At 50.2% G+C, this 25,997-nt stretch overlaps 1 protein-coding gene across 2 annotated transcripts in view; it reads left to right on the top strand.

The window, feature by feature from the left end:
* Window positions 1–25,997, top strand: part of DOCK1 (dedicator of cytokinesis 1) — a 359,613-nt gene that overhangs the window by 252,437 nt on the left and 81,179 nt on the right. For both annotated transcript variants that reach the window (XM_071564200.1, XM_071564199.1), the window contains exons 33-36: window positions 7,494–7,642; window positions 20,548–20,633; window positions 20,805–20,961; window positions 25,518–25,558. In XM_071564200.1, coding sequence (XP_071420301.1) covers window positions 7,494–7,642; window positions 20,548–20,633; window positions 20,805–20,961; window positions 25,518–25,558 — 433 coding nt within the window. The remainder of the gene's footprint in view (window positions 1–7,493; window positions 7,643–20,547; window positions 20,634–20,804; window positions 20,962–25,517; window positions 25,559–25,997) is intronic.

The following is a 25,997-nucleotide window of genomic DNA, read 5'->3' as shown; positions in this document are numbered from 1 at the left end:
GCATCTTTGGTGAATTAAGTGTCTGGAGGAGAGATTAAAGCTCAGTGCACAAGTGATATTGGCCTGACAGACAGTAATGAAATCAGTGGCGTGGCTGTGCTGCCTCAGCCAGCCCAGGATCCTGCCAGCTCTGCTGGCACTGAGCCACATCCTGCCCTGTCCCACAGCCCTGGATCTGTAGAATCATGGAATTGGTAAGGTTGGAAAAGATCATGGAGTCCAACCATGGCCCAGGTCACACTGACCCATGTCCCCAAGTGCCACCTCCCAGTGCTCTGAAACCCCTCCAGGGATGGGGACTCCACCCCTGCCCTGGGCTGGACAATCCTTTTGATGGATAAATTTTCCCTGATATCCAATCTGAACCTTTCCTGTCACGTTTTGAGGCCATTTGCTTTAGTCCTGTCCTGAGTGAGAAGGTGCCCCCTGAGCCTCCTTTTCTCCAGGCTGAGCCCCCCCAGCTCTCTCAGCCATCCTTTATCCTGACTCATTTCTTTGGCCTCTTTAGATTCCTAAACTTTTCCCAGACTTTACTGGGCTGAGAGCAGGAAGTGTGGTGGTTTTCCAGCCAGCTGTTCCCCCCTGAGGTTGCTCTCTCCAGGCTGGGGCTGTGCAGTGCTCTGTGCCTTCTCCACTGCCACCTCTCAGGCAGGTTATTTAGTTGCTCAGGGATCATTTCTTCTCCATTAACAAGGAGAATGATTTCCCCTGGAGTTCTGGGAATCGATTGGCACGAGGGGTGGTGTTTTCTCCACTGTCTCTTTCTGTGCTGTCACGAAAGCCTTTTATTTTTAATGGATTTTTTTATAAATGGAGATTATCCAGGGAGATGCCTCCGTGCCCTCCCCTGGCTTTGATAGCTGGGATTCTCTAAGATCTGGGATCACTAATGCTGAAATCCCCCATGCTGAGAGAGCCAGTAAATTGCTGCTCTTCCCAACAAAACTGGCAGAGAAAGGCAAATGGGAGGCAGGACCCCAATCTGAGGCTGCCTTTGTGCTGAATTCTTGCTGTTCCTCATCTTCTTTGTCACAGATTGTCCATGCAGATCATGTTTAACTTCCCCAATCTCCTCTATGTCACAGCATCAATTAAGGAAGGATTCTGCCTTCCCCTTGCAGGGGAATTGATTGGGGGTGCCTGACACTCTTAACTCAGAGGTTGCACTACATTAGTCAAATTATTCACAGGTTTGTTCAGAAATTAAGTCAGAAGTGAAAAGCTGGAAGTGTGGAATATTCCTGGGCATAGAATTTGTATGACTGTGCCCCTGTGAGTGAGATGTGATGGAACCAAACCACCCTGACTTTTGATTTGTGGATTACAAGGTGTGGATAAGCCTCAGAAATTACTGTTTTGTCTCATCAGGTTCTGTTCCTAAATGCCATGATTAACACACGGAGCCTGCTGAGTTAAAACTCCCCAGCTGGGAGCAAGGCAGCCCTCCAGCTGTAATGCACATGTAAAAGTATGATTTATTTTCTGAAACTAAAGAGAAATACAAATTCTAAAAGCTTTTTCTTGCCGGGCTGTGCCTGATGCAGTGGGGGCTGCAGTGGTCACACCTTCCCACCTTTATAGATAAAGGAAGAAAATCAAAGAGCATTTATAGTGCAGAGAGGCACTTCATAGTCTTTATTGATGATTTAGATGAGGGGATTGAGTCCATCAGCAGCAAATTTGCTGATGACACCAAGCTGGGAGGGAGTGTCGACCTGCTGGAAGGCAGGAGGGCTCTGCAGAGGGATCTGGAGAGACTGGAGGGATGGGCTGATTGCAATGGGATGGAGTTCAACAAGGCCAAGTGCAGGTCCTGCCCTTTGGCCACCCCAAGCCCTGCAGTGCTCCAGGCTGGGCACAGAGTGGCTGGAGAGCAGCCAGGCAGAGGGACCTGGGGGGACTGAGGGACAGGAAGCTCAACAGGAGCCACCAGTGTGCCCAGGTGGCCAAGAAGGCCAAGGGGATCCTGGCCTGGATCCAAACTAGCGTGGCCAGCAGGCCCAGGGCAGTGACCCTTCCCCTGGACTCTGCCTTGGGGAGGCCACACCTTGAGTGTTGTGTTCAGTTCTGGGCCCCTCAGTTGAGGCAAGAGATTGAGGGGCTGGAGCGGGGCCAGAGAAGAGCAACGAGGCTGGAGAAGGGACTGGAGCACAAGTGCTGTGGGGAGAGGCTGAGGGAGCTGGGGGTGTTCAGCCTGGAGAAGAGGAGGCTCAGAGGTGACCTCAGCACTGTCTGGAACTGCCTGAAGGGAAGTTCTGGCCAGGTGGGGGTTGGTCTCTTCTCCCAGGCACTCAGCAATAGGACAAGGGGGCACGATGGGCTCAAGCTCTGCCAGGGGAAATTGAAGTTGGAGAGCAGAAAAAACTTCTTTTTAGAGAGAGTGCTCAGGGATTGGAATGGGCTGCCCAGAGAGGGGGTGGATTCCCCATCCCTGGAGGTTTTTAAACACAGATTGGACGTGGTGCTGGGTGCCATGATCTGGTAAAGGGACTGGAGTTGGACCAAGGGTTGGACTTGATGATCTCGGAGGTCTTTTCCAACCCAATCCATTCTATGATTCTATGATAGACCTTTTGCCTTCCACAGCACAGCCTGAACTCTAAAATAACACGTTATTCTGAGCCACTGTTTTGTTGCAAGCAGAGCTTTTAACCCTTGGTGAGACATTAAATACCAGAGATGCTTAAAACAAGCCCTGGCCTCTGTCTTGGGGATGGAGGCACTCAAAAGGCAAACATTTTAAGGAATAGCTTGCTGTGATTCAGCAGCTACAACCCAACAGTTTGCCACGAGGCCAGGTTTGCAGTGACAGTGCAGTGACAATGCAGTGACAGTGCAGTGACAATGCAGTGACAATGCAGTGACAGTACAGTGACAATGCAGTGACAATGCTGTGACAGTGCAGTGACAATGCAGTGACAATGCAGTGACAATACAGTGACAGTGCAGTGACAGTGCAGTGACAATGCAGTGACAGTGCAGTGACAGTGCAGTGACAATGCTGTGACAGTGCAGTGACAGTGCAGTGACAGTGCAGTGACAGTGCAGTGACAATGCAGTGACAGTACAGTGACAGTACAGTGACAATGCAGTGACAATGCATTGACAGTGCAGTGACAGTACAGTGACAATGCAGTGACAATGCAGTGACAGTGCAGTGACAGTGCAGTGACAATGCAGTGACAGTGCAGTGACAGTGCAGTGACAGTGCAGTGACAGTGCAGTGGCAGTACACTGACAGTGCAGTGACAGTACAGTGACAGTGCAGTGACAGTGCAGTGACAGTGCAGTGACAGTACAGTGACAGTACACTGACAATGCAGTGACAGTGCAGTGGCAGTGCAGTGACAATGCAGTGACAGTGCAGTGACAATGCAGTGACAATGCAGTAACAATGTTTGCAGCAGCTCCGTGGCAGGGAAATTGCAATGCCATCTAAAATTGTGTCCTTGTGGAAGAGCTGCCCAGGGAAGGGCAGCCTGGAAAACAGCACTGCTGGTGGTCTCAGAGCCAGCTGGAGGGACATGGAGCAGTGGGATCCCTGCAGGAGAAGGTGAGTGGTTGCTGGGTGTCCTCCAGTGAGCTCCCAGTGGCCCTCTGAGGCCTTGACGTCACCAAAGGTGTCGTGACAGAGACGTCAATGTCATCGCAGGGAAGGGGAGGCTTAAAATAGCCCCGAACTTTGGGGGTTACATAAATAGGAGTCACTCTGGATAACACTCTCTGGATTAGTCAGGCATGTTGGGAGCTACCCAAGGGAGAGGTGAGCCTGCTGGCAAGGTGGGCAGGGGCTTTTGTGCCCTGATTGAAACTGGGAGAGCCTGGGCAAGAGAACCACACGTTGGGTTTGGTGTCTGTGTTGGGGTCTGTCCCTGCTGGGTGAGCACATCCCAGGGCAGGGCAGGACACACTGCAGGGGCAAGGCTTTGCATGCTCAGAGGAGGCTTTTCTAACATGTGGCTTTTCTAACATGAGCTGCACAGTTTGGTTTTCAGAAGAGAATTCTCAATTTTTTATCCAGACTTGTCAAGTTTTGAGTCTCTGCGTGGGAGTTTCCAAAACCCCATGGAGAAAAAATCAGGGAATTCATTGTTGGGCTGTTAATCAGAAAGTGCTGCTGGTGCAGGCAGAGGGGATGGAGGATCCAGAGGGTCAGGGGAGGGTCCTCTCCTTCCCTGCTTTGCTCCCATACTTTGTTTTATGGCCCAGCATCACCCAGGATCACATCATGGGAGCCAACACGTGTGTGTGTGTGTGTGTGTGTGTGTGTGTGTGTGTGTGTGTGGTCACCTCAGTGTCACATGGATGTCACCAGGGCTCCCACTTGGTCAACCTCCTCCAAGGGAGAGGAAACCTCAGTTGGTTCAAACTTGGCTGTAATAACACCAAGGTCATGGGTTCAATCCCCTCTGTGGGCCATTGACTGAAGAGTTGGACTTGATGATCCTGGTGGGTCCCTCCCAACTCAGAATAGTCTTGGATTTGGATTTGATGATCCTTGTGGGTCCCTCCCAACCCAGAATAGTCTGGGATTTGGGCTTGATGATCCTGGTGGGTCCCTCCCAACTCAGAATAGTCTGGGATTTGGATTTGATGATCCTTGTGGGTCCCTCCCAACCCAGAATAGTCTTGGATTTGGATTTGATGATCCTTGTGGGTCCCTCCCAACTCAGAATAGTCTTGGATTTGGATTTGATGATCCTTGTGGGTCCCTCCCAACTCAGAATAGTCTTAGATTTGGACTCGATGATCCTGGTGGGTCCCTCCCAACTCAGAATAGTCTGGGATTTGGACTCGATGGTCCTTGTGGGTCCCTCCCACCTCAGAATAGTCTGGGATTCTGTAAACAGGGTGAAACATTTTAAACCCTTTATGGATTTTTCAAGTCTTCGTGTCTTCAGTTTAGAAGATATTTGATACTTTCCTGAGGGAATCCTGTGCTTGAAGCAGTGGAAAGACACACCTTGGCACAGGGAGAACTTCCTGCCATTGGCCCTGTGAGTGACTTTTGTCACCATTGTTTGTTTTCTGAGGTGTTGACTGGGACACTCTTCAGGCATAATACAAGAAATCTGTCACCTGAGAGGCCCAATACTTGTAAGAGAGACCAAGGAGAGCTTTGCTCCTCTCCCTTGATGTCCCTCACCACCAGCACCCAAAGTCACAGTTCTGGTTGAGTGTTAATTTGCCCTGATAGGATTGTTAATGATAACAGCATTCTAAAGTCTGCCAAATCAAGTAATTTAAATTAAGTCTGCTAAAAAAAACCCCAACAAAATAGGATGTTTTGTTAGTAAAGGATTTCTTCTTGATTACATTTGTTGAGATTTATGTTTGTTCTGGTCAAAAGTGGAGCTGCTAATTAAAGGCTTGGCTGGTGCTGTCACAACGGGGTAGTGCAGTGGAATGTAAATGGGTTAGAACCTGTTTCTGTGGGTAACTGCAGTGGGAAGCAGAGCCTGAGGCAGCTGAGAGCTCCTTAAATCCCTGAGATCCACAAAGTGTGGTCTGAAGGGGATTCCTGAGCAGTGTGTGAGCCTGATGGGGTTGTCCTGACAGGACGTTTGTGAGAAAGGGCTCCAGTTGTGCCTTGAGGTTCTGATGAGTCCCAGCCTGTTGCTGAGAGAGGAATTTATTGGTGTTTTCTGAACTTCTGCCATTGAGAGCTGTGCCTGGAGCTGCTGGGGCTGTGGCTGCCCCATCCCTGGAGCTGGTCAAGGCCAGGTTGGAGCAACCTGGGTTAGAATCACAGAATCAGTTGGGTTGGAAGAGACCTCCGAGATCGTGAAGTCCAACCCTTGGGCCAACTCCAGTCCCTTTACCAGATCATGGCACTCAGTGCCACGTCCAGTCTCACCTTAAAAACCTCCAGGGATGGGGAATCCACCCTCTCTCTGGGCAGCCCATTCCAATGCCTGAGCTCTCTCTAAAGAACTTCTTCCTGATATCCAACCTAAACCTCCCCTGGCAGAGCTCAAGCTGTGCTCTCTTGTCCTGCTGTTTGTGCCTGAGAGAAGAGACCAACCCCCACCTGGGTACAACCTCCTGTCAGGGAGTTGTAGAGAGGGATGATGTCCCCCCTGAGCCTCCTCAGTGGAAGGTGTCCCTGCCCATGGTGATCTTGAAGGTCCCTTCCACCCAAGCCATTCCATGATTCTGTGATTTTCCCCTGCAGTTATTTCACAGGTAATTTGCAGCCCTGCACTCATTTAGCCAATGCCATTAAACACCAATATTTTCTACTAGTCCAATATTTATTAAGTGCCACGTTCCTGTTAAGCTCTTAATTTCTCTTCCATGTGTGGAGAGCAAGGCTGGGGGAGGAGCAGCTTCCTCTTGGGAAGATAAATGTGACCTCCAGCTTGCAGGGAGCTGAGCTCCTGAGGAAAGGAGGCATATTGAGAGCTGAGCTTGGTGGCTCCAGGCTCTGAGTGCTGACACTGATAGACTGACACAGGGAACATTCTGTGCACTCTGCAAGACACAGAAGTCTAAAGAAGTTAATACAAGTGATGAGCCTTTTAGGCTCCTTCTCTGCCAGCCACGAGTTGTGGTTTAAAATAAAGCCTGGAAAGCTGAGAGTGGGAAAATTGGCAGTGGGAAATGTGACAAGTCCCAGTCTAAACAGTTTGGGTTTATGAATGTCACAAACCTCCCCTCCTGTGGGGCAGAAATGATGCTGTTATCAGATTAATAGGGAAAGTAAAAAATAATAATAATAATCAAGGAGAAGGAGGAGGAGGAGGAGGAGAAAGAGAAGGAGAAGAACAAGGAGGAGGAGGAGAAAATGAAGGAGAAGAATAAGAAGGAAGAGGAGAAAGAGAGGGAGAAGAATTAGAAGAAGGAGGAGGAGAAAGAGAGGGAGAAGAAGAAGGAGAAAAAGAAGAATGAGGAGGAGAAAGAGAAGGAAAAGAAGGAGAAGGAGAAGAAGAAGGAGGAGGAGAAAGGGAAGGAAAAGAAGGAGAAGGAGGAGAAAGAAGGAGAAGAAGGTGAAGGAGAAGAAGAAGGAGGAGGAGAAAGGGAAGGCAATGAAGAAGGAGGAGGAGAAAGAAGGAGAAGAAGAAGGAGAAAGAGAAGGAGAAGAAAAAGGAGGAGGAGGAGAAAGAAGGAGAAGAAGGAGGAGGAGAAAGAGAAGGAAAAGAAGGAGGAGGAGGAGAAAGAAGGAGAAAAAGGAGGAGGAGAAAGGGAAGGAGAAGAGGAATGAGGAGGAGAAAGAGAAGGTTAAAACTTGGTTGTAATATTGCCAAGGTCGTGGGTTCAATCCCCTGTGTGGGCCATTGACTGAAGAGTTGGGCTCCAAGATCCTTGTGGGTCCCTCCCAACTCAGCACAGTCTGGGATTCTGAGTCTGTGATTCTGAGAAGTGTTTCAGTAGAACCAGATATTAAAAAATACTTTGTTATGCTCCATGAAGATTTATTGACACAGCTTTTATATCTCCTCCCAAAGTCAGTGGCTCTTTGTTAACCCTGAAATGTATCTTTTCTTTTAAAGGTCAGCACAAAATCAAGTTCATCCCAGAAATGGTGGGGCCCATCCTGGAGATGACTCTGATCCCAGAAACTGAACTCCGGAAAGCCACGATCCCGATTTTCTTTGACATGATGCAGTGTGAGTTCCATTCCACCAGAAGCTTCCAGAGGGTAAGCACAAACCCCAGGCATTGAAAGCTGGGGAGAAGGATTTAACTGGTCTTTGAGGAAACATCAGGGGGTTTATTACATAAGAAATAATGTAATTCTGGATTTGCTAATTTTCCATAACTCTGGAGGGCCTGGAGAGTTTTCAGCTGCTGGTTTTAAATTGTTATTGAGGGAGGAGTTTGCAGGGAGTAAATGAAACCTTCCCTCATGGTCCAAGAGCAAGGACAGGTGGCTTAAATTGTCCCTGTGACTCAGGAAAAGGAGGTTGGTGCTCACTGAAGTGGGGCATAAAGGAAGGCTGATCATGTGGCAACAGCAACTGGAACCTTCAGGGATTTATCATCCCTAGGATGTTACAGTTTTGCTCTTCCCTGCCATTTTATGGCTCTTGCAGAGGAATGAAAGCTCTGTGGTCAGTGTCAGTGCTGCTTCAGGCTGTACAGGCACTGCTGGAACCGAAATGCTGAAGGAGAATTTTTATTTTATTTCCTTTCAGTGTGCTGAAGGGAGTCCTTGAATGCACACACAGCTCTTTGTCCTGATAGCATCGACTTTTGAAAGACAAGTGGAGGGAAAGGAAGTTTCCTGACATCCTTTATTTGACCTTCTTTCCCTTGAAACTTTGCTTATGGATCGAGTGTGAGGCTGGTTAGGCCAGGTGGGGTTATGGGATAAGCCAGTGGAGCTCCTTCAGGCTGAGATTTCTGTCAGTTCAGGAGATGACCTTGTGAGTGTTGCAATAAAGTCTGACATGGATTGTTTGCTTTTTTCCCTTTATATTGGCAGTTTCCTTTGGTGGATGAAAACCCTTATCCTTTGCCATACTTTTTTTTTTTTTTGTGCAGTTATTGAGAAGCAACTCTTAATAAATCTGGAGGCAGAGTAATGAAAACCTACATGAGGAGACTCCAGAGAGAGAAATGGCCTTGCCTTGATTGCTTTGCTTTATTTTGTGCATACAGAGGTTGTGAACTGGAGTTTGGCTTCATCCAATGTTATGGGTTTACCTCGTTGGGCCTAGATTTGGGCTCTGAAGTTTGGATTAGGCCAAAGCTGTCAGCTGACTTGAGCTGGGCTGAGCCAACACCTGACCTCTTCTAACCAGTAACTCTGTATTCCATACCACATTATGGCATCATCTCCAGGGAAGCAGGAACCAGTGTGGGAGCGGTTAAGGAGTCACTTCTCAGCCTCCTCTTGGGAGGACACATGATGCTGTCCCAGGGAGGATGGAGAGGACCAGGCCCACCACTGGCTCACAGGGTACCTCAGGAAAGTAAAATGTGTTGTTCTGGGTCTCTCCTTTCTGCTTGGGTTTGTCTCCCTGGGGAATAAGCTTCTTCTTAAGTAATGTGTAGTTAGGACAGTAGAATTTGTGTGTTCGTTAAGAAGTTGAGGTGGGGAACTTGTTGTTGCAGACTTGTGTGAGTGAATATTTGTACTCTCTTCTAATTGTCTCTTTCTTTCTGTGAAAAATATATGTAGATTTAGTATAAATGCAGTTTGAGGTGTTTTTTTTCTTTCCCCTCTCTTTTCCTCCCTTTCCCTGGTGTTAGGAGGGAGGCTTTTCTCTCTGTGCTTGGGGGGGTTGGCAGTTGCTTATCTCAAACCAAGACATCCAATTACTGCCTGATCATCCCTTCTCATGTTTGACTCCACTGATACTGGAAAGATTGAAATGCTGCCTGAAATGCCATTTAAACAGTTTCCTGTCAGATCCTCTCTTTTGTTGCTTGTCATTTTTTTTATTTGTACAATTATATAGATCGTGAAAAATCCCAGGGTGACTTTATAGCTGAATTTATGGCCCTGTATTTTCCTGACAGAAGGAAACCAGCTTTGTGTGGAATAGTTGGGTGATTTGAATGAATGAATGAATGAATGCCTTAAATATTTCACTCAATTCTTTTTTTTTTTTTTTTTTTGCCTTTTGAGAAGAAAAATGTCTGGTGTTAAAGTCAGAAATGACTTGGGTTGTAGGTACTCAACATTGTATTTCCTGTGCAGCTTCTTTCTCTCTGGAGGTGGGACAAGTGCAGAGCTGATAAACCTCTTTGCAGTGGGTTTGGAGTGAACATTTCCCTCTAACGAGGAGTAATCAACCTGGCCATTTGTGGCTTTGCAGGTGATGGGATGACAGAGGTTGCTGAGTGCCTCAGGTTGGCCTTTGTGGAGTGAAGATCACAGGCTTGTAGAAAGCAGAGGGTTGCAGAAAAGTCTGGTTTGGATGGGACCTCTGGCAGTAATCTGGTCCAGACTGGGTTATCTGGGGCCATCTGCAGCTCAGTATTGAACATCTCTGAGGGTTGTTTGAGCACCTCTTTGGCTGATCTGTTCCAGTGTTTGATCCTGGTCTGGTGGAAGGTGTCCCTTCCCATGGCAGAGGGTTGGAATGAGGTGGTCTTTAAAGTCCCTTCCAACCCCAACCATTCCAGGATTCTGTTATTGAGACTTTTCTTTTTATATCCTGATGGAATTCCCTTGGATTGACTCGTGGCTGTTGCTGCTCTTCTTGCCCCTGCAGAGCAGCTCCACCTCCTCCCTGAGCACCTTTCAGGGCTTGGAAGGCTCAAGTCTGCTCTTCTCTGGGCTGAACAGACCCAGTTCCTCCAGCCATTCCTTGGGGCAGGTTCCCCATCTTGGTGGGCCTCCATTAGCCCATCTCCAGTTGGTCAGTCCCTTCTGAGCTGGGCAGCCACAGCTGGTTCAGATAATCCCCTTGGTGCTATCAAGGACACCTTTTGCCTCCACTGAAGGGCACACAGCTTGGTCATGCTCATGGTGCTGTCCACCCACATCCTTCCCAGCAGAGCCCCTGTCCTGCTGCTGCCAGCTCTGCCATCCCACCTTCAGGACTTTCTCCTCCTTAACTTTTCCACAGTTTTTTGTTGGTGCTCTTAGACCATCAGAGTCCTCAAACCACCACCCTTGGGGGTCTGGAGCCACTTTCTCCACCTTAACCTCTACACAGTTTTTTGTTGGTGCTCTCAGACCACCAAGAGTCCTCAAACCACCACCCTTGGGGATCTGGAGCCACTTTCTCCACCTTAACCTCTACACAGTTTTTTGTTGGTGCTCTCAGACCATCAGAGTCCTCAAACCACCACCCTTGGGGGTCTGGAGCCACTTTCTCCACCTTAACCTCTACACAGTTTTTTGTTGGTGCTCTCAGACCATCAGAGTCCTCAAACCACCACCCTTGGGGGTCTGGAGCCACTTTCTCCACCCATCTCATAGTTTCTCTACCCAGTGCAGACCTTCCCAACATTCCAACCAGTGGGAGACTTGTCAAACACATTGTTAAGGCTGGACAAGCCCAGCTCTTCATCCCTGGAGCAGATTTATCCCAGATGGGATTTATCCCTGGTCAACACTGGCTTTTCCCAGTCACCTTCTTGCCCTTTGTGTCCCTGGGAAAAGGTTCCATGAGGGAACTGCTCCGTGGTTTCCTCAGGAGCTGAAGTGGGGCTTGGTCTGGACATTCCTGGCTCCTTTTTCTGTCTCTTTTGTGTTTAAGTGATAGAAATAGGTGTCAAATAATATTTTTAAGTAGTAGCAGTACCTGGGCAAGCTTTTATGCTTAATGAGTCTGTGTAATGTGCTGCATTGTACCCTTTATTTGCAAGTACCAATTATCCCTGTCCAGCACTGCTCTCCAAGAGAACTTCCAAATGGAATGCTTGGCTGCTGTTAAACGAAGCTGCCAGAAAGCCAATTATCTAACCTTATTAGTGGCATCAACAAGGGCTTAGGTTGGCTCCACTTCTCCAGCAGATGGAGGAACCTCGTGGTCTGTGGGGGAGGAATTCCAATCTTTGTGTGATAAACAGGCAGCTTTCCCCGTGGTGGGTTCAGGTTCAGGAGGAACTGGCTTTGCCTGGGAAAACCAGGTTGAGACAGAAGGGGGTCTGTGCTCCCATAGCCCTGAGGAAAACCAGATCAGTCCTTCTTGTTTTACTCAACTCTGTTAAGGTTGATGGGAAGTTGTGGCCAGGTGGAGGTTGGTCTCTTCTCCCAGGCACTCAGCAATAGGACAAGGGGGCACGATGGGCTCAAGCTCTGCCAGGGGAAATTGAAGTTGGAGAGCAGAAAAACTTCTTTGCAGAGAGAGTGCTCAGGCTTTGGAATGGGCTGCCCAGAGAGGGGGTGGATTCCCCATCCCTGGAGGTTTTTCAGCTGAGCTTGGCCGTGGCACTGAGTGCCATGATCTGGTAAAGGGACTGGAGTTGGACCAAGGGTTGGACTTGATGATCTTAGAGGGCTTTTCCAACCCAATCCATTCTGTGATTCTATGGATGTGGCACTGAGTGAGAATCCACCATGTCTTGATCCAACCCCACTGTGATCACCAGCCCAGGGCACTCTGTGCACTCTGTGCCCTGGGCTGGTGATCACAGAGGGGTTGGATCAAGGGTTGGACTTGATGATCTCAGAGGGCTTTTCCAACCCAAGTGAGAAGAGCAACGAGGCTGGAGAAGGGACTGGAGCACAAGTGCTGTGGGGAGAGGCTGAGGGAGCTGGGGGTGTTCAGCCTGGAGAAGAGGAGGCTCAGAGGTGACCTCAGCACTGTCTGGAACTGCCTGAAGGGAAGTTCTGGCCAGGTGGGGGTTGGTCTCTTCTCCCAGGCACTCAGCAATAGGACAAGGGGGCACGATGGGCTCAAGCTCTGCCAGGGGAAATTGAAGTTGGAGAGCAGAAAGAAATTCTTTGCAGAGAGAGTGCTCAGGGATTGGAATGGGCTGCCCAGAGAGGGGGTGGATTCCCCATCCCTGGAGGTTTTTCAGCTGAGCTTGGCCGTGGCACTGAGTGCCATGATCTGGAAAAGGGACTGGAGTTGGACCAAGGGCTGGACTCGATGATCTCGGAGGGCTTTTCCAACCCAATCCATTCTATGATTCTATGAAAGAGAATTGCTGGGATTTTTCCAGGTCTGGGCAGTGGAATGGGATGGATCCTGTCGTGCCAGCAGAAGGGAAAGCTCATTATGGAGTGATCCTTCAGCTGGAATGTGGGGTTTGGAGCATGGGAAGCTCCTGGTGCTGCTTCACTGCTGGGTCTTGGCATAACTTCTGCCTTACCTGTGCTGGACCTTTGTCACTGCTGCTGTCCTGCTCTGCTTGCTTTGAGCTGAACCCATTGCCAGGCAGGTGCCAGTGCAGGAGCTGGCACCAGTCAGAGTGTGGAGGCAGTGGGATGAGCTGGGGGGTGGGTTCTGCCTGTCTCATGGCACTGAATCATAATATCAGTTTTCTCAGCTGGTCTGGGACAAGTTAACGAGTAGAAGTGGCTGATTGTGAGAGCCAAAAGGAAATATTAACAAAGGAATATGGAGAGGGACTTTGGACAAGGCCATGCAGTGACAGGACAAGGGGGAATGTCCTTAAGGTGAAGGAGGGTAGATTTAGGGGGGTTATTGGAAAGGAAATCTGCCCTGGCACAGGTGCCCAGAGAAACTGTGGCTGCCCCATCCCTGGGAGTGTCCCAGGCCAGGTTGGACAGGGCTTGGAGCACCCTGGGCTGGTGGGAGGTGTCCCTGCCCATGGCAGGAGGTGGAATTAGGTGATCTTTAAGGTCCCTTCCAACCCAAACCCTCCTGGGATTCTTTGATAGGGTCAGTGGTTGAGTCAGAAGCTCTTCCCCACCAAAGAGCAGGAAGGAAGGACCTTTATGCTTCCAAGTGAGCTGTGAGAGGTTGTACCCCAACCCTTCAGTTCTGAGCAAGAAATTAGAAGTCCCATAAGTCTAATTTTCAGAATGAACCACATTTCTGAGGAGAACCATTAGTGCCTGGTGTGTTCCCATCAGTGCCTGGTGTGTTCCCATCAGTAACTGGGGTGTTCCCATCAGTGCCTGGTGTGCTCCCATCAGTGCCTGGTGTGTTCCCATCAGTGCCTGGGGTGGTCCCATCAGTAACTGGTGTGTTCCCATAAGTACCTGGTGTGTTCCCATCAGTGCCTGGTGTGTTCCCAGCAGTGCCTGGTGTGTTCCCATCAGTGCTTGGTGTGTTCCCATCAGTACCTACCTGGGGTGTTCCCATCAGTTCCTGGTGTGTTCCCATCAGTTCCTGGTGTGTTCCCATCAGTAACTGGGGTGTTCTCATCAGTTCCTGGTGTGTTCCCATCAGTACCTACCTGGTGTGTTCCCATCAGTTCCTGGTGTGTTCCCATCAGTGTCTGGTGTGTTCCCATCAGTTCCTGGTGTGCTCCCATCAGTGCCTGGTGTGTTCCCATCAGTACCTACCTCGGGTGTTCCCATCAGTAACTGGTGTGTTCCCATCAGTAACTGGGGTGTTCCCATCAGTGCCTGGTGTGTTCCCATCAGTGCCTGGGGTGTTCCCATCAGTGCCTGGTGTGTTCCCAGCAGTTCCTGGTGTGTTCCCAGCAGTTCCTGGTGTGTTCCCATCAGTAACTGGTGTGTTCCCATCAGTGCCTGGTGTGTTCCCATCAGTGCCTGGTGTGTTCCCATCAGTGCCTGGGGTGTTCCCATCAGTGCCTGGTGTGTTCCCATCAGTGCCTGGGGTGTTCCCATCAGTGCCTGGTGTGTTCCCATCAGTTCCTGGTGTGTTCCCATCAGTGGCTGAAGCTCCAGCCCCTTTCCCTGCCCTGTTAGAGTTAAGGATTAGTAAAAACAGGGATCTGAGGAGAGAGCCCTGAAAGTGCAACAGCACATCTGTCCTGTTTCCTGCAAGTTCTGGCACTTTGCATAACAGAACCCCAGCAGAAAAGGCAGGAAAGTGATGCAGAAATGCATAAGCACTGAATGCATAATGCAGAATGACATGGAAATGCATAATATGGGATGCATAATGCATGTGATTGCTGAAATAAACCCCCAGGTGCAGCTGAAATACCTCTAGGTAGCATTCTGTTGTGAACAGAATTAAGGGAGGAAAGACCAGAAGAAATAGAGAAGAAGCAGTTGTAGCTCATTTTTAACACTTAGCAGTAAATCTCAGTGTCATCAACATGGTCATGGCAGCAGTTTTATTTTCACTGTGATTTCTTGCTGCTTGTTGATGAATTTTAAATTGATTTAATTCTCCTTTATGAGAATTTCCTGGTTGAGCTGAATCTCTTTTGATTTTCAGAACCTGTAATTCCTTACTAAGTGTATTTACCACTTCTGAGCCCTGTGTTTACCTCCCTTTCCCTGGGCTGGAGATTTGCAGCCAGAGCACAACTTAATGACTCCCCAGGTTTCTGGGATGCTGCACTTCCTCCTCTGTGATCCCACTGAACATGCAAATTCAGACAACTAATCCCCCACAGTGGATTTGTTTCAATAAGTAACATTTTCAATTATCCATCTACAGCTGAAATGTAAATGTGTAAGTTTAGCATAGAATCATAGAATGGATTGGGTTGGAAAAGACCTCCAAGATCATCCAGTCCAACCCTTGGTCCAACTCCAGTCCCTTTGCCAGATCATGGCACTCAGTGCCACGGCCAAGCTCAGCTGAAAAACCTCCAGGGATGGGGAATCCACCCCCTCTCTGGGCAGCCCATTCCAGTCCCTGAGCACTCTCTCTGCAAAGAAGTTTTTTCTGCTCTCCAACTTCAATTTCCCCTGGCAGAGCTTGAGCCCATCGTGCCCCCTTGTCCTATTGCTGAGTGCCTGGGAGAAGAGACCAACCCCCACCTGGCCAGAACTTCCCTTCAGGCACTTCCAGACAGTGCTGAGGTCACCTCTGAGCCTCCTCTTCTCCAGGCTAAACACCCCCAGCTCCCTCAGCCTCTCCCCACAGCACTTGTGCTCCAGTCCCTTCTCCAGCCTCGTTGCTCTTCTCTGGCCCCGCTCCAGCCCCTCAATCTCTTGCCTCAACTGAGGGGCCCAGAACTGAACACAACACTCAAGGTGTGGCCTCCCCAAGGCAGAGTCCAGGGGAAGGGTCACTGCCCTGGGCCTGCTGGCCACGCTAGTTTGGATCCAGGCCAGGATCCCATTGGCCTTCTTGGCCACCTGGGCACACTGGTGGCTCCTGTTGAGCTTCCTGTCCCTCAGTCCCCCCAGGTCCCTCTGCCTGGCTGCTCTCCAGCCACTCTGTGCCCAGCCTGGAGCGCTGCAGGGCTTGGGGTGGCCAAAGGGCAGGACCTGCACTTGGCCTTGTTGAACTCCATCCCATTGCAATCAGCCCATCCCTCCAGTCTCTCCAGATCCCTCTGCAGAGCCCTCCTGCCTTCCAGCAGGTCGACACTCCCTCCCAGCTTGGTGTCATCAGCAAATTTGCTGCTGATGGACTCAATCCCCTCATCTAAATCATCACTAAAGATGTTAAACAGGACTGGGCCCAACACAGACCCCTGGGGACACCACTGGTGACCAGCTGGATGCAGCTCCATTCACCAGCACTCTCTGGGCCCGACCCTCCAGCCAGCTCTTAATCCAGGAGAGGGTACACCTGTCCAGGCCTTCTGGGGAGTATCAAGACTCTTGTTTTCTGGCCTTTTGGGGAGTATCAAGACTCCTCCCTCACCCCACCTGAAGGGAGGAAGGTAATGCAAAGACCTCCAAAATCCTCTAATAATTTTAAATGGCTGCCAGATCTGTTTGCCAACTGAAATGCTGAGGAAAAAAAGGGAAGGGAACAGATGAAACTGTTGGGAATTACCACCAAGTTTCCAGAAAACCTTTGAGCAAAGTTTCACAGCCCTTGTGTTCTATCTCTGCATTAGGACTAATTTCTAGTGGTGTGATTTGTCACTCGAATTTTATGTGGCAAATTCATCATTACCCCCCAGCAAAACCAATTTAGAGCAGCTTGGAGGAGTGAAAGTGCTGCCCACCTTCAGCTGGATTAAATTGTCAGCCTGGCCACACTGGAGGTAAACCCAAGTCCAAAAGTGATTAGTTGAGTTGACACGAGATGACTTCCATTGATTTGTGTGCTCCAGATGGGAGATTGGAACAGACAGATGAGGCCCAGGGTTTGCTCCTTGCTCAGGTTCCAACTCACATCCTGAAGGGAAGCTCAGATCTTAATCAGCTTCAGGGCAAAGTGGATAATAATGTCCTGTAATCTTCCTGCCATCACCCCTCGAGCTTTCCCTGTCAGCAGAGGGATATGAAGCTGCCTCCCTGATGGTGCCACATATTCCCCCTCAGCCTCCAGAAAGAGCCTCCACAAGTGGCACTGGTTGTAGTGGAAACACTGGAAAGTTGGCACTTCCATCACAATCATTTCAGGCCTGCTTATGCATTGAATTCAATTTAATGCACTAAAAGAAAAATGATAAAAATAATTCATTAAAAAAGGAGAGAGAAATGAAAGTGGAATCTGTACCCACAGGTGCCAGGGGCAGTGCCCACAACCAGCAGCTCATGCCCCTCCAGGGGCACATTCCTACTCCCATCATGGAAGAGATAAACCTCCAAAGCTCCATAAACCTCAACTTGTGTTGATAAAACATTCCTGTATGGGAAGACCACAGAAAGACATCAAATAACATTTATTCCTCTGGCTTGGAAAGACCATGGAAGGAATTTTAGCTGATGTTAAATAACATTAATTCATTTGCCTTGCATGATCTGCATCACAGTGATGCTTGAGAAGCATCAAGACTGACTGAAGAGCAAAGATCTTGTTAATAATCCTTAAACCCCCAGAAATGCCACGAGTCTGGCTCTGCTCAACCCAAGAGGGCCATTAGGGAAATGGCCCAACAAAGCGTGGCTTTCCAGAGACTTAAGTAAAACTGATACCAGGAAGACACTCCAGACCCTGTGTGACAAATGTAATTGCTCTTCTCTGTCTGAGTAATCCCTTGCTAAAAAATACATCACCTAAAGGGCTCACACTGGCAGCAAGTGTCATTTTTCACACTGGTCTGGAAAGTCAATTTCTTTCTGGGCTCATTAGAGAACATGAATTTTGTGACTTCTCTGTTTCATCATTGTGTTGCTTCAGTGTTTCACTTGACACCTTCCCATGCTGGGGGAAGATGTTTCAGCCTGTGGTGGTTCTGAGAGGGGGTGGATTGCATTATCCTGCCTTTTCTCATTTTCCTGTCAGGTTTTTAATAATGGATTCGTTGTGTTAACAACCTGATTTCACCTCCCTGTTCATTCCTTCCTTCTCATGGCAGTCAGAGAGGTTACCCCGTTCCATGTGAGATTCCATGGCCATCCATCCATGGGAATGTTCATGTCTTGGCTGAGCAAGTCACAGTTGGCCTCATCCAGTGCTGGCACTAATCCTGCATCACCTGGGAGGCTGCTTGGAATGCCCTTTGAGGGCTTTTTCCAGATTTTCTCTGATTCCCTGGATCATTTGGGGACCAGAAGGGCACCTTTGAAATGTGCCAATCTGAGCTTTGGGAGTCACACATAATAGGAAAAATTGGTTGAAGATGGACAAGTTGTTTGAGTACCTGGTTGATTTTATCACTGTTTGCATGTTACAATCTGCAGTTTGGGTTTTCTGACAGCTCACACTTCAGTTGTTTTTGTCTTGTGTCCTGAATTCCCTCTGAGCAGTGGGAGAGCAGGACACGTTCAGCCTTTTTTCACCACGAAGGTTTGTAGCCACTGAGCTCAGAGCAGAGCTCATTTTTCTCTCTGGTGTAACCCAGTTCTGGTGGGCTGCAGGTAGTGTGTAAAAATAAATTTCCCAGTTCAGATGCAGAGGTCAAGGAGTCTGGGGTTGCACATGAAGGCTGGAAACGGCCTCGAGTTGCACCAGGGCAGGGTCAGGTGGGATCTCAGGAAAAGGTTCTTCCCCCAGAGGGTGGTGGGCACTGACCAGGTGATGCCAGGAATGACCCTTCCCCCCACAAACAGGACTCTGAGCACGTTAGTGTAGGGTAAGATAAAAAGTAAAGGTCCTTTAATAACACAGGGCCTACAGCCCACAGGAACACAGGATGACATGCATGTGTCCCAGTTCTTGTTTCCATGGCTTTTATAATAAGATCCCTCCAATCATTGCTTGACACATTTCTCAGTCCAGCCCCAGTCCCACCCCTGGTCCAACCCCCTGGAATTGGGTCTGGGGTCGTCAAGACCCTCTGTCTTCATCAGCTCTTCTTCCTCAGGCACACAAAGGTCTCTTGGAGCTCATCCAGTTCTGGCTTTTGGGTCACTGACCTGTGTTTATGTTTCATTCTGTGGGCCTTCTGATATCCTTCAGCTCTTTACCTTGGAAAGGAGTCTGAACAAGATTGATTAACTAAAGGAATTTGAGCTCCCTGTTCTGGGACAGGGGTAGTGATAGAAAAGCATTAAACTTAAACTGTTAGAAATATTAACTCTCTAAAAATCTACAACTACTGTGTTCCTAAAATCTACAAAATGTGAAAATCAGAACAAAAACCCTTTCGGCATCACAGGCTCCCCAGGGCAGTGGGCACAGCCCCAAGGCTGCCAGAGCTCCAGGAGGGTTTGGACAACACTCTGGGGGACAGGGTGGGATTGTTGGGGTGTCTGTGCAGGGCTGGGAGTTGATGATCCTGATGATTCCCTTCCAACTCAGAGTATTCCCTGTGATCCAGACAGTGTGTTCTTCTCCCTTTGGGACTTGATGTGCTGTTAATATTAACAGCAGATGCAAAGTACATCTCTTGACATTTCCAGAATGTTAGGACGCTTTGTTCTCGTGCAGGTGGCCCTTGGCTTCATTAAGGGGCTGCTTGAACAAGTGACAGGGAAGAAACCTGGTGACAACTGTGGTGTCAATAAACTCCCACTGTGAGCAATGGGCTCCCTGTCCCTGCCAGGGCTCTCAGCTCACCAGGATCTTCTGCTGAGCTCCCTGTTGTGTCACTGATCCTGGGGATGGCTGTGCTTAGTTAATGAAGAATTAGGAATTAGGTGCCTAAGCTGATTCATCAGAGAGCAGGAGGCCTGGATGAACCTCCCACCACTAACAGGTCACATCCATTCCTGGCCTGAGCCTTTAGGGAATGCAGCAGGAACAGTAAAACCCTCTGTCATCATTGAGAATCCAGGGAATTACCCACTTTGGGTATATATGGAATATATTCTAATGCCCACTTAGGTTTGCATTCTATTATTGCCCAAATAACATTCCTCTGGAGCTGTTTGAAACAACTTCCTTTGCCCCTGCAGTGATTTATTAGCAGGTCCTCAGTGGTGCCCCACTGGGAGTTGGTGTCTTGGTGCTACAGAGGGGTCTGACTGATGCTGGGCTGTGCATCCACCTCAGGTGTTCTCTCTCCTCTCTCACAGAGTTCTGTATTTACCATTTAGTTTTGTTGCACTATTGCAGGGGACATTCTGTGAGGGAGCTGGGGGTGTTCAGCCTGGAGAAGAGGAGGCTCAGAGGTGACCTCAGCACTGTCTGGAACTGCCTGAAGGGAAGTTCTGGCCAGGTGGGGGTTGGTCTCTTCTCCCAGACACTCAGCAATAGGACAAGGGGGCACGATGGGCTCAAGCTCTGCCAGGGGAAATTGAAGTTGGAGATCAGAAAAAACTTCTTTGCAGAGAGAGTGCTCAGGGATTGGAATGGGCTGCCCAGAGAGGGGGTGGATTCCCCATCCCTGGAGGTTTTTAAACACAGATTGGCCGTGGCACTGAGTGCCATGATCTGGTAAAGGGACTGGAGTTGGACCAAGGGTTGGACTTGATGATCTTGGAGGTCTTTTCCAACCCAATCCATTCTATGATTCTATGATTCTGTTTCCCTGCCCTCATTCTTGCCATTGACCTCCTAATTTAGTTTTTCATCATGCAAATATTTGCACTTCATTTAACAACGTGCCCGGTGGTTTCTTCAACCCAAAGCCCTTGTAGGGCAGGAGATGCTGGTGGGTGCTCTAAAAGCAGAGTCAATCAGGCTTTGAGGCAGTGGCTGAAGGTGCCACTGAGGTGCCCAAGCAACCTGTGGGGCCCTGGCAATAAAGGGAAATATTTGCCATCTGATTGTTTCCGCTTGCTTTGTTTAATTACAGTTCGAAAACGAGATCATCACCAAACTGGATCATGAAGTGGAAGGAGGCCGAGGGGACGAGCAGTACAAAGTGTTATTTGACAAAATGTAAGTGCTGAGATTTATGGCACAGGGAACTCAGGAGGGAGAGCAATTAGAGCACAACGAACTTTGCAGCCCAGAAATAATTCCAATCTGTTAACGAAGCGCAGTATTTAAAGCCACGCCTGAGTCGGGGTTGTGGCTGCTGGAACAGGGAGGATGTGGTTGGTTTTGCAGCCTCCTGGAGCACTGCAGGAAGCACAAATACCTTGCCAAGAGCGGGGAGACCTTCGTGAAGCTCGTGGTGCGGCTCATGGAGAGGCTCTTGGACTACAGGACCATCATGCACGACGAGAACAAGGAGAACCGCATGAGCTGCACCGTCAACGTGCTGGTGAGCAGGGGTGGCACCCCCTGGGGGGGCATCTCACCCCTCTGGGCCACACAGGGCACCCCCTGGGGGGGCATCTCACCCTTCTGGGCCACACAGGGGCCCCCCTGGGGTGGGCATCTCACCCCTCTGGGCCACGCAGGGGCCCTCCTGGGGTGGGCATCTCACCCCTCTGGGCCACACAGGGGCCCCCCTGGGGTGGGCATCTCACCCCTCTGGGCCACAAAGAGGTCCCCCTGGGGTGGGCATCTCACCCCTCTGTGCCACACAGGGCTCCCCCTGGGGTGGGCATCTCACCCCTCTGGGCCACACAGATGCCCCTCTGGGGTGGGCATCTCACCCCTCTGGGCCACACAGAGTCCCCCCCGGGGGGACATCTCACCCCTCTGGGCCACACAGGGGCCCCCCTGGGGGCGCATCTCACCCCTCTGGGCCACACAGGGGCTCTCCTGGGGTGGGCATCTCACCCCTCTGGGCCACACAGGGGCCCCCCTGGGGTGGGCATCTCACCCCTCTGGGCCACACAGAGCCCCCCTGGGGTGGGCATCTCACCCCTCTGGGCCACACAGGGGCCCCCCTGGGGGCACATCTCACCCCTCTGTGCCACACAGGGGCCCCCCTGGGAGGACATCTCACCCCTCTGTGCCACACAGGGGCCCCCCTGGGGTGGGCATCTCACCCCTCTGTGCCACACAGGGGCCCCCCTGGGGTGGGCATCTCACCCCTCTGGGCCACACAGAGTCCCCCCTGGGGTGGGCATCTCACCCCTCTGTGCCACACAGGGGCCCTCCTGGGGTGGGCATCTCACCCCTCTGGGCCACACAGAGGCCCCCCTGGGGTGGGCATCTCACCCCTCTGGGCCACACAGGGGCCCCCCTGGGGTGGGCATCTCACCCCTCTGTGCCACACAGAGTCCCCCCTGGGGGCACATCTCACCCTTCTGTGCCACACAGAGGCCCCCCTGGGGTGGACATCTCACCCCTCTGGGCCACACAGAGGCCCCCCTGGGGTGGGCATCTCACCCCTCTGGGCCACACAGGGCCCCCCCTGGGGGGGGCATCTCACCCCTCTGGGCCACACAGGGGCCCCCCTGGGGTGGGCATCTCACCCCTCTGGGCCACACAGAGGCCCCCCTGGGGTGGGCATCTCACCCCTCTGGGCCACACAGAGGCCCCCCTGGGGGCACATCTCACCCCTCTGGGCCACACAGAGCCCCCCTGGGGGGACATCTCACCACTCTGGGCCACACAGGGGCCCCCCTGAGGTGGGCATCTCACCCCTCTGGGCCACACAGGGGCCCCCCTGGGGTGGGCATCTCACCCCTCTGGGCCACTCAGAGGTCCTCCTGGGGGGGCATCTCACCCCTCTGGGCCACACAGAGGTCCTCCTGGGGTGGGCATCTCACCCCTCTGGGCCACACAGAGGCCCCCCTGGGGGCACATCTCACCCCTCTGGGCCACACAGGGGCCCCCCTGGGGTGGGCATCTCACCCCTCTGTGCCACACAGAGGCCCCCCTGGGGTGGGCATCTCACCCCTCTGGGCCACACAGGGGCCCCCCTGGGGTGGGCATCTCACCCCTCTGGGCCACACAGAGGTCCTCCTGGGGGGGCATCTCACCCCTCTGGGCCACACAGGGGCCCCCCTGGGGGGGCATCTTACCACTCTGTGCCATGCAGGGCCCCCCTTGGGGGGGGCATCTCACCCCTCTGGGCCACACAGGGGCCCCCCTGGCATTCCCATGGGAATCTGGAATGCTTTGGGGGGGTCATGCTGTTTTGAGGAAGGCAAATCAGTGGGTTGTTCCTTCTTTAATTGATGCTGGGAGAAGATTGTTATAAGGAGGGCTGTCCATGGATGTTTGCAGTTGATTTCTGAGAAACTTTATGCAGAATAGCCCTTGAATAACCCTTGAATGTTGGAGTTCTGTGCAGTTTACTTCCAGATTTTCCATGCTTTTGGAATCCCACTTGTGTTGTGCTTTCTGCTCAGCCTCTGCATTCCAAATTTTTGAAGAAATTTGAGTTACTCTTTCATTGACAGCAGGAAAAATTCAGATTGATTTTCTCACTGATAGGAAATTTCCTTCTTAGAGTTCCAGGAATTCTGGAATGAGTGCTCTGTACACAACCCTTTGTCCCTTTGGGCTCGAGTGGGAAGCTGTAGAAGTTGTCCCCCATGGTACCCACTGGTGGACCATTGGACTCTGAGATTCTCCAAGCCTAAAATCAGCACATATGGAAAATAACTTTTAGAGCCCCCAAAGTTATAATAACCAGATTTGATTTTTCCAGTAGGAGCTTTCATCCCTCTGTCCTCACCAAAGCTTTTATTTTGCTGCCATGTGTGGGGCACTGCCAAAGTTTGTGGTTTGTGGGATGTGGCTGATGGGTTTTTTTTCAGGGAAGAGCTGAGTAAACAGTTTGTAGCTTTTGGTTGGCATCTCCTCAGCCATCCAGGGCTGGTGCAGTGCAGCCTTTGTGCCACCCCATCCAGCCGTGCCCACTGGAGCAGGAGGGGAGAGCAGGACATCAAACCCAAACTGGGCCTTTATTTTTAGGTTGTTTTCCCTCCCTGTGCACACCCAAAAGCATCGGATTGTTCAGGGAATGGGAGAGGAGGAGGCACTTGGAGGGTTGGCACAGGCTGGTTTGTTGCCCACACAAAGGTCAGCGCGTCCTCCCGGGCGGAATTGTGTTGGAAAATCCTGCCAGTCCACACGGGCAGGATGGGAAAGAGCAAATCACACACACCACACACTCCAAACCAGGCTCTGAAACTGGGAAAGGTGCCTCGGGAAGGTGCATTTGTTGCTCTTTCCTTTCATCACAATGCTCTGAGTCTCCTCCCAGGAATTCTCACCCTCCCGACCACAAGGGACTCTTGGCACACTGAGGGGTTGGGATTGTTTTCTCCAGGTGTTCCCAACAGCATCTCCTGATGCTGATTTTTGGCATCTGAATTTGTCAGTGATAAATTTTGAGGGTGATTTGCTGCTGCCAGAGTAAATCCCTGTGAGATTCCCTGCACAAGTCCTCAGGAAACACTGGGAATTGTAGGCCAGAATTTTCCTTTGTTTTCAGCAGCCATGATTCAAAACTTGAGCTTGATTCTAAACTCCCATTTGACCCCCAGGGCCAGCTCAGCCCTTTCATCTTTCTCCAGGTTCCTGGAGTGAAATCCATGCCTTTTACCAAAACCCAACCGTGGGCTGATCCTCGGCACAATTCCCACCTGAGGTCTCCAAGAGTTCTTAATTGGGAGGTTAATGATGCTGAGGCTTTGCCAGGATTAAGTTGGTCTGTACTGAGTGTAGTTTGAGTTGCAGGGTTTGATCTGCATTTAAGCCAGTGCTGATGGGGAAGGGGCTGGAGCAGCAGCTGAGGGAGCTGGGGGGGCTCAGCCTGGAGAAAAGGAGGCTCAGGAGGCACCTTCTGGCTCTGCAATCCCTGCCAGGAGGGGGGGGCCAGGGTGGGGTTGGGCTCTGCTCCAGGGCACAGGGACAGGAGCAGAGGGCACAGCCTCAGGTGGCACCAGGGGAAGATCAGGTGGGATATTGGAGAAAATCCTTTCCTGCAAAAGGCTGTCCAGCCCTGGCACAGTGGATGTCCCCAGCCCTGGAGGGATCTCAAAGCCCTGTGGATGTGGCACCTGGGGACATGGTCAGTGGTGGCCTTGGCAGTTTGTCTTTTGATTTGAACTTAAAACCAGTGAGCATTTTTATCAGCTGAAATGGTACATCCCTGGAATAACCCACCCTTTCCTCTGTGAAATGTGGCTTTTGTTCTGGATTCCTGTTCTCTTGGAAGGGAACAGTGTTATGGTGGGTTTATCCATGTCTGGTGCATCCCTCAGTGGCTCCTCAACTGCTCTAATTCAGCATCCAAACACACCTTAATTGAGGGAGGGAGAAAATTCTCTGTATTTTGTTTTCTTTGATATATTTTACCTTTTGGAGGCGAGTTTTAAGTGAGGCTCAGAAATGCCTTTAATATCTCACCCAGTTTATCATGCTTTGCATTTCCAATATTTGTACTGTTAACTGGTGTATCTCAAGGCCAGAGGCAACCAGAGGAGAGCAATGCTAATGTGTGGCACATGAAACCAGAGAAATACCACTAATCTAACTCCTTATTTCCAAGGAAACCATTAGAATTCAGGAGCAGATGATGTATTGCCCAATCAACATCCAGAGTTTTAAATCAACTGTTGCTTAAAAATGATGTTTTTCGTACATTAGAAAATTTCCAAGTGCAAATGGTCAATGCTGTGTGACTTGGAAGTGCCAGGAGCAGGTTTCTGGCAGTGCTATTCTTGCAGATTCTGAACCTTTGCAAGGAGACACGAGCCCTAATACTGTGCAACGTTAGGCTTTGTAGGTTAAATAAGTTGTGTTCCAGCACTGGAGGCAAATTTCCCTCTGCAGCTCCCAGGCTGATGTTACACAATTATGAATTTTTAATTCCGAGCATGTTCTGTGTGTTATGTTCCAAACTGAGGAATCAAAGACTTGGGAACGAAATGATGATGATGGTTTTTTTTTGTTAATATTTTTTTGCAGAATTTCTACAAGGAGATCGAGAGAGAAGAAATGTACATCAGGTTTGTAAACACGACTGGTGACAAAGTGCCTGCTGTGCTCTGCTGTAATTGGGCAAATTGAGTTCCTATTAAGGAGTCACTTGGGGGCTGGAGGAGAAGAAATAATGAACAATCCTACCTAGGCTGAGCCTTAAGTAATTCTAGAGCTTATCCTCCCTGGGAACACGGAGTGCTGGGCTTGGAGTCAGGAGATTATCTCTGGCCCCTTTCTCCAGCTCCTTCACTTTTATTACAATGAATTTAGGAGTGAATATTCTCCTTTTCATGGAGGAAAGGGATAAGTCAAAAGAAAGTTGAGCAAAGAAATAAATGTTGAGGAGCAAAGAAATAAGTGGTGAGGAGCAAAGAAATAAATGTTGAGGAGCAAAGAAATAAGTGGTGAGGAGCAAAGAAATAAGTGGTGAGGAGCAAAGAAATAAGTGGTGAGGAGCAAAGAAAT

The sequence above is a fragment of the Pithys albifrons genome, chromosome 9 (genome assembly GCF_047495875.1).
Source record: "Pithys albifrons albifrons isolate INPA30051 chromosome 9, PitAlb_v1, whole genome shotgun sequence".
In the NCBI taxonomy this organism is placed as follows: Eukaryota; Metazoa; Chordata; class Aves; order Passeriformes; family Thamnophilidae; genus Pithys; species Pithys albifrons.
This window is presented reverse-complemented; position numbering and strand designations above follow the sequence as displayed.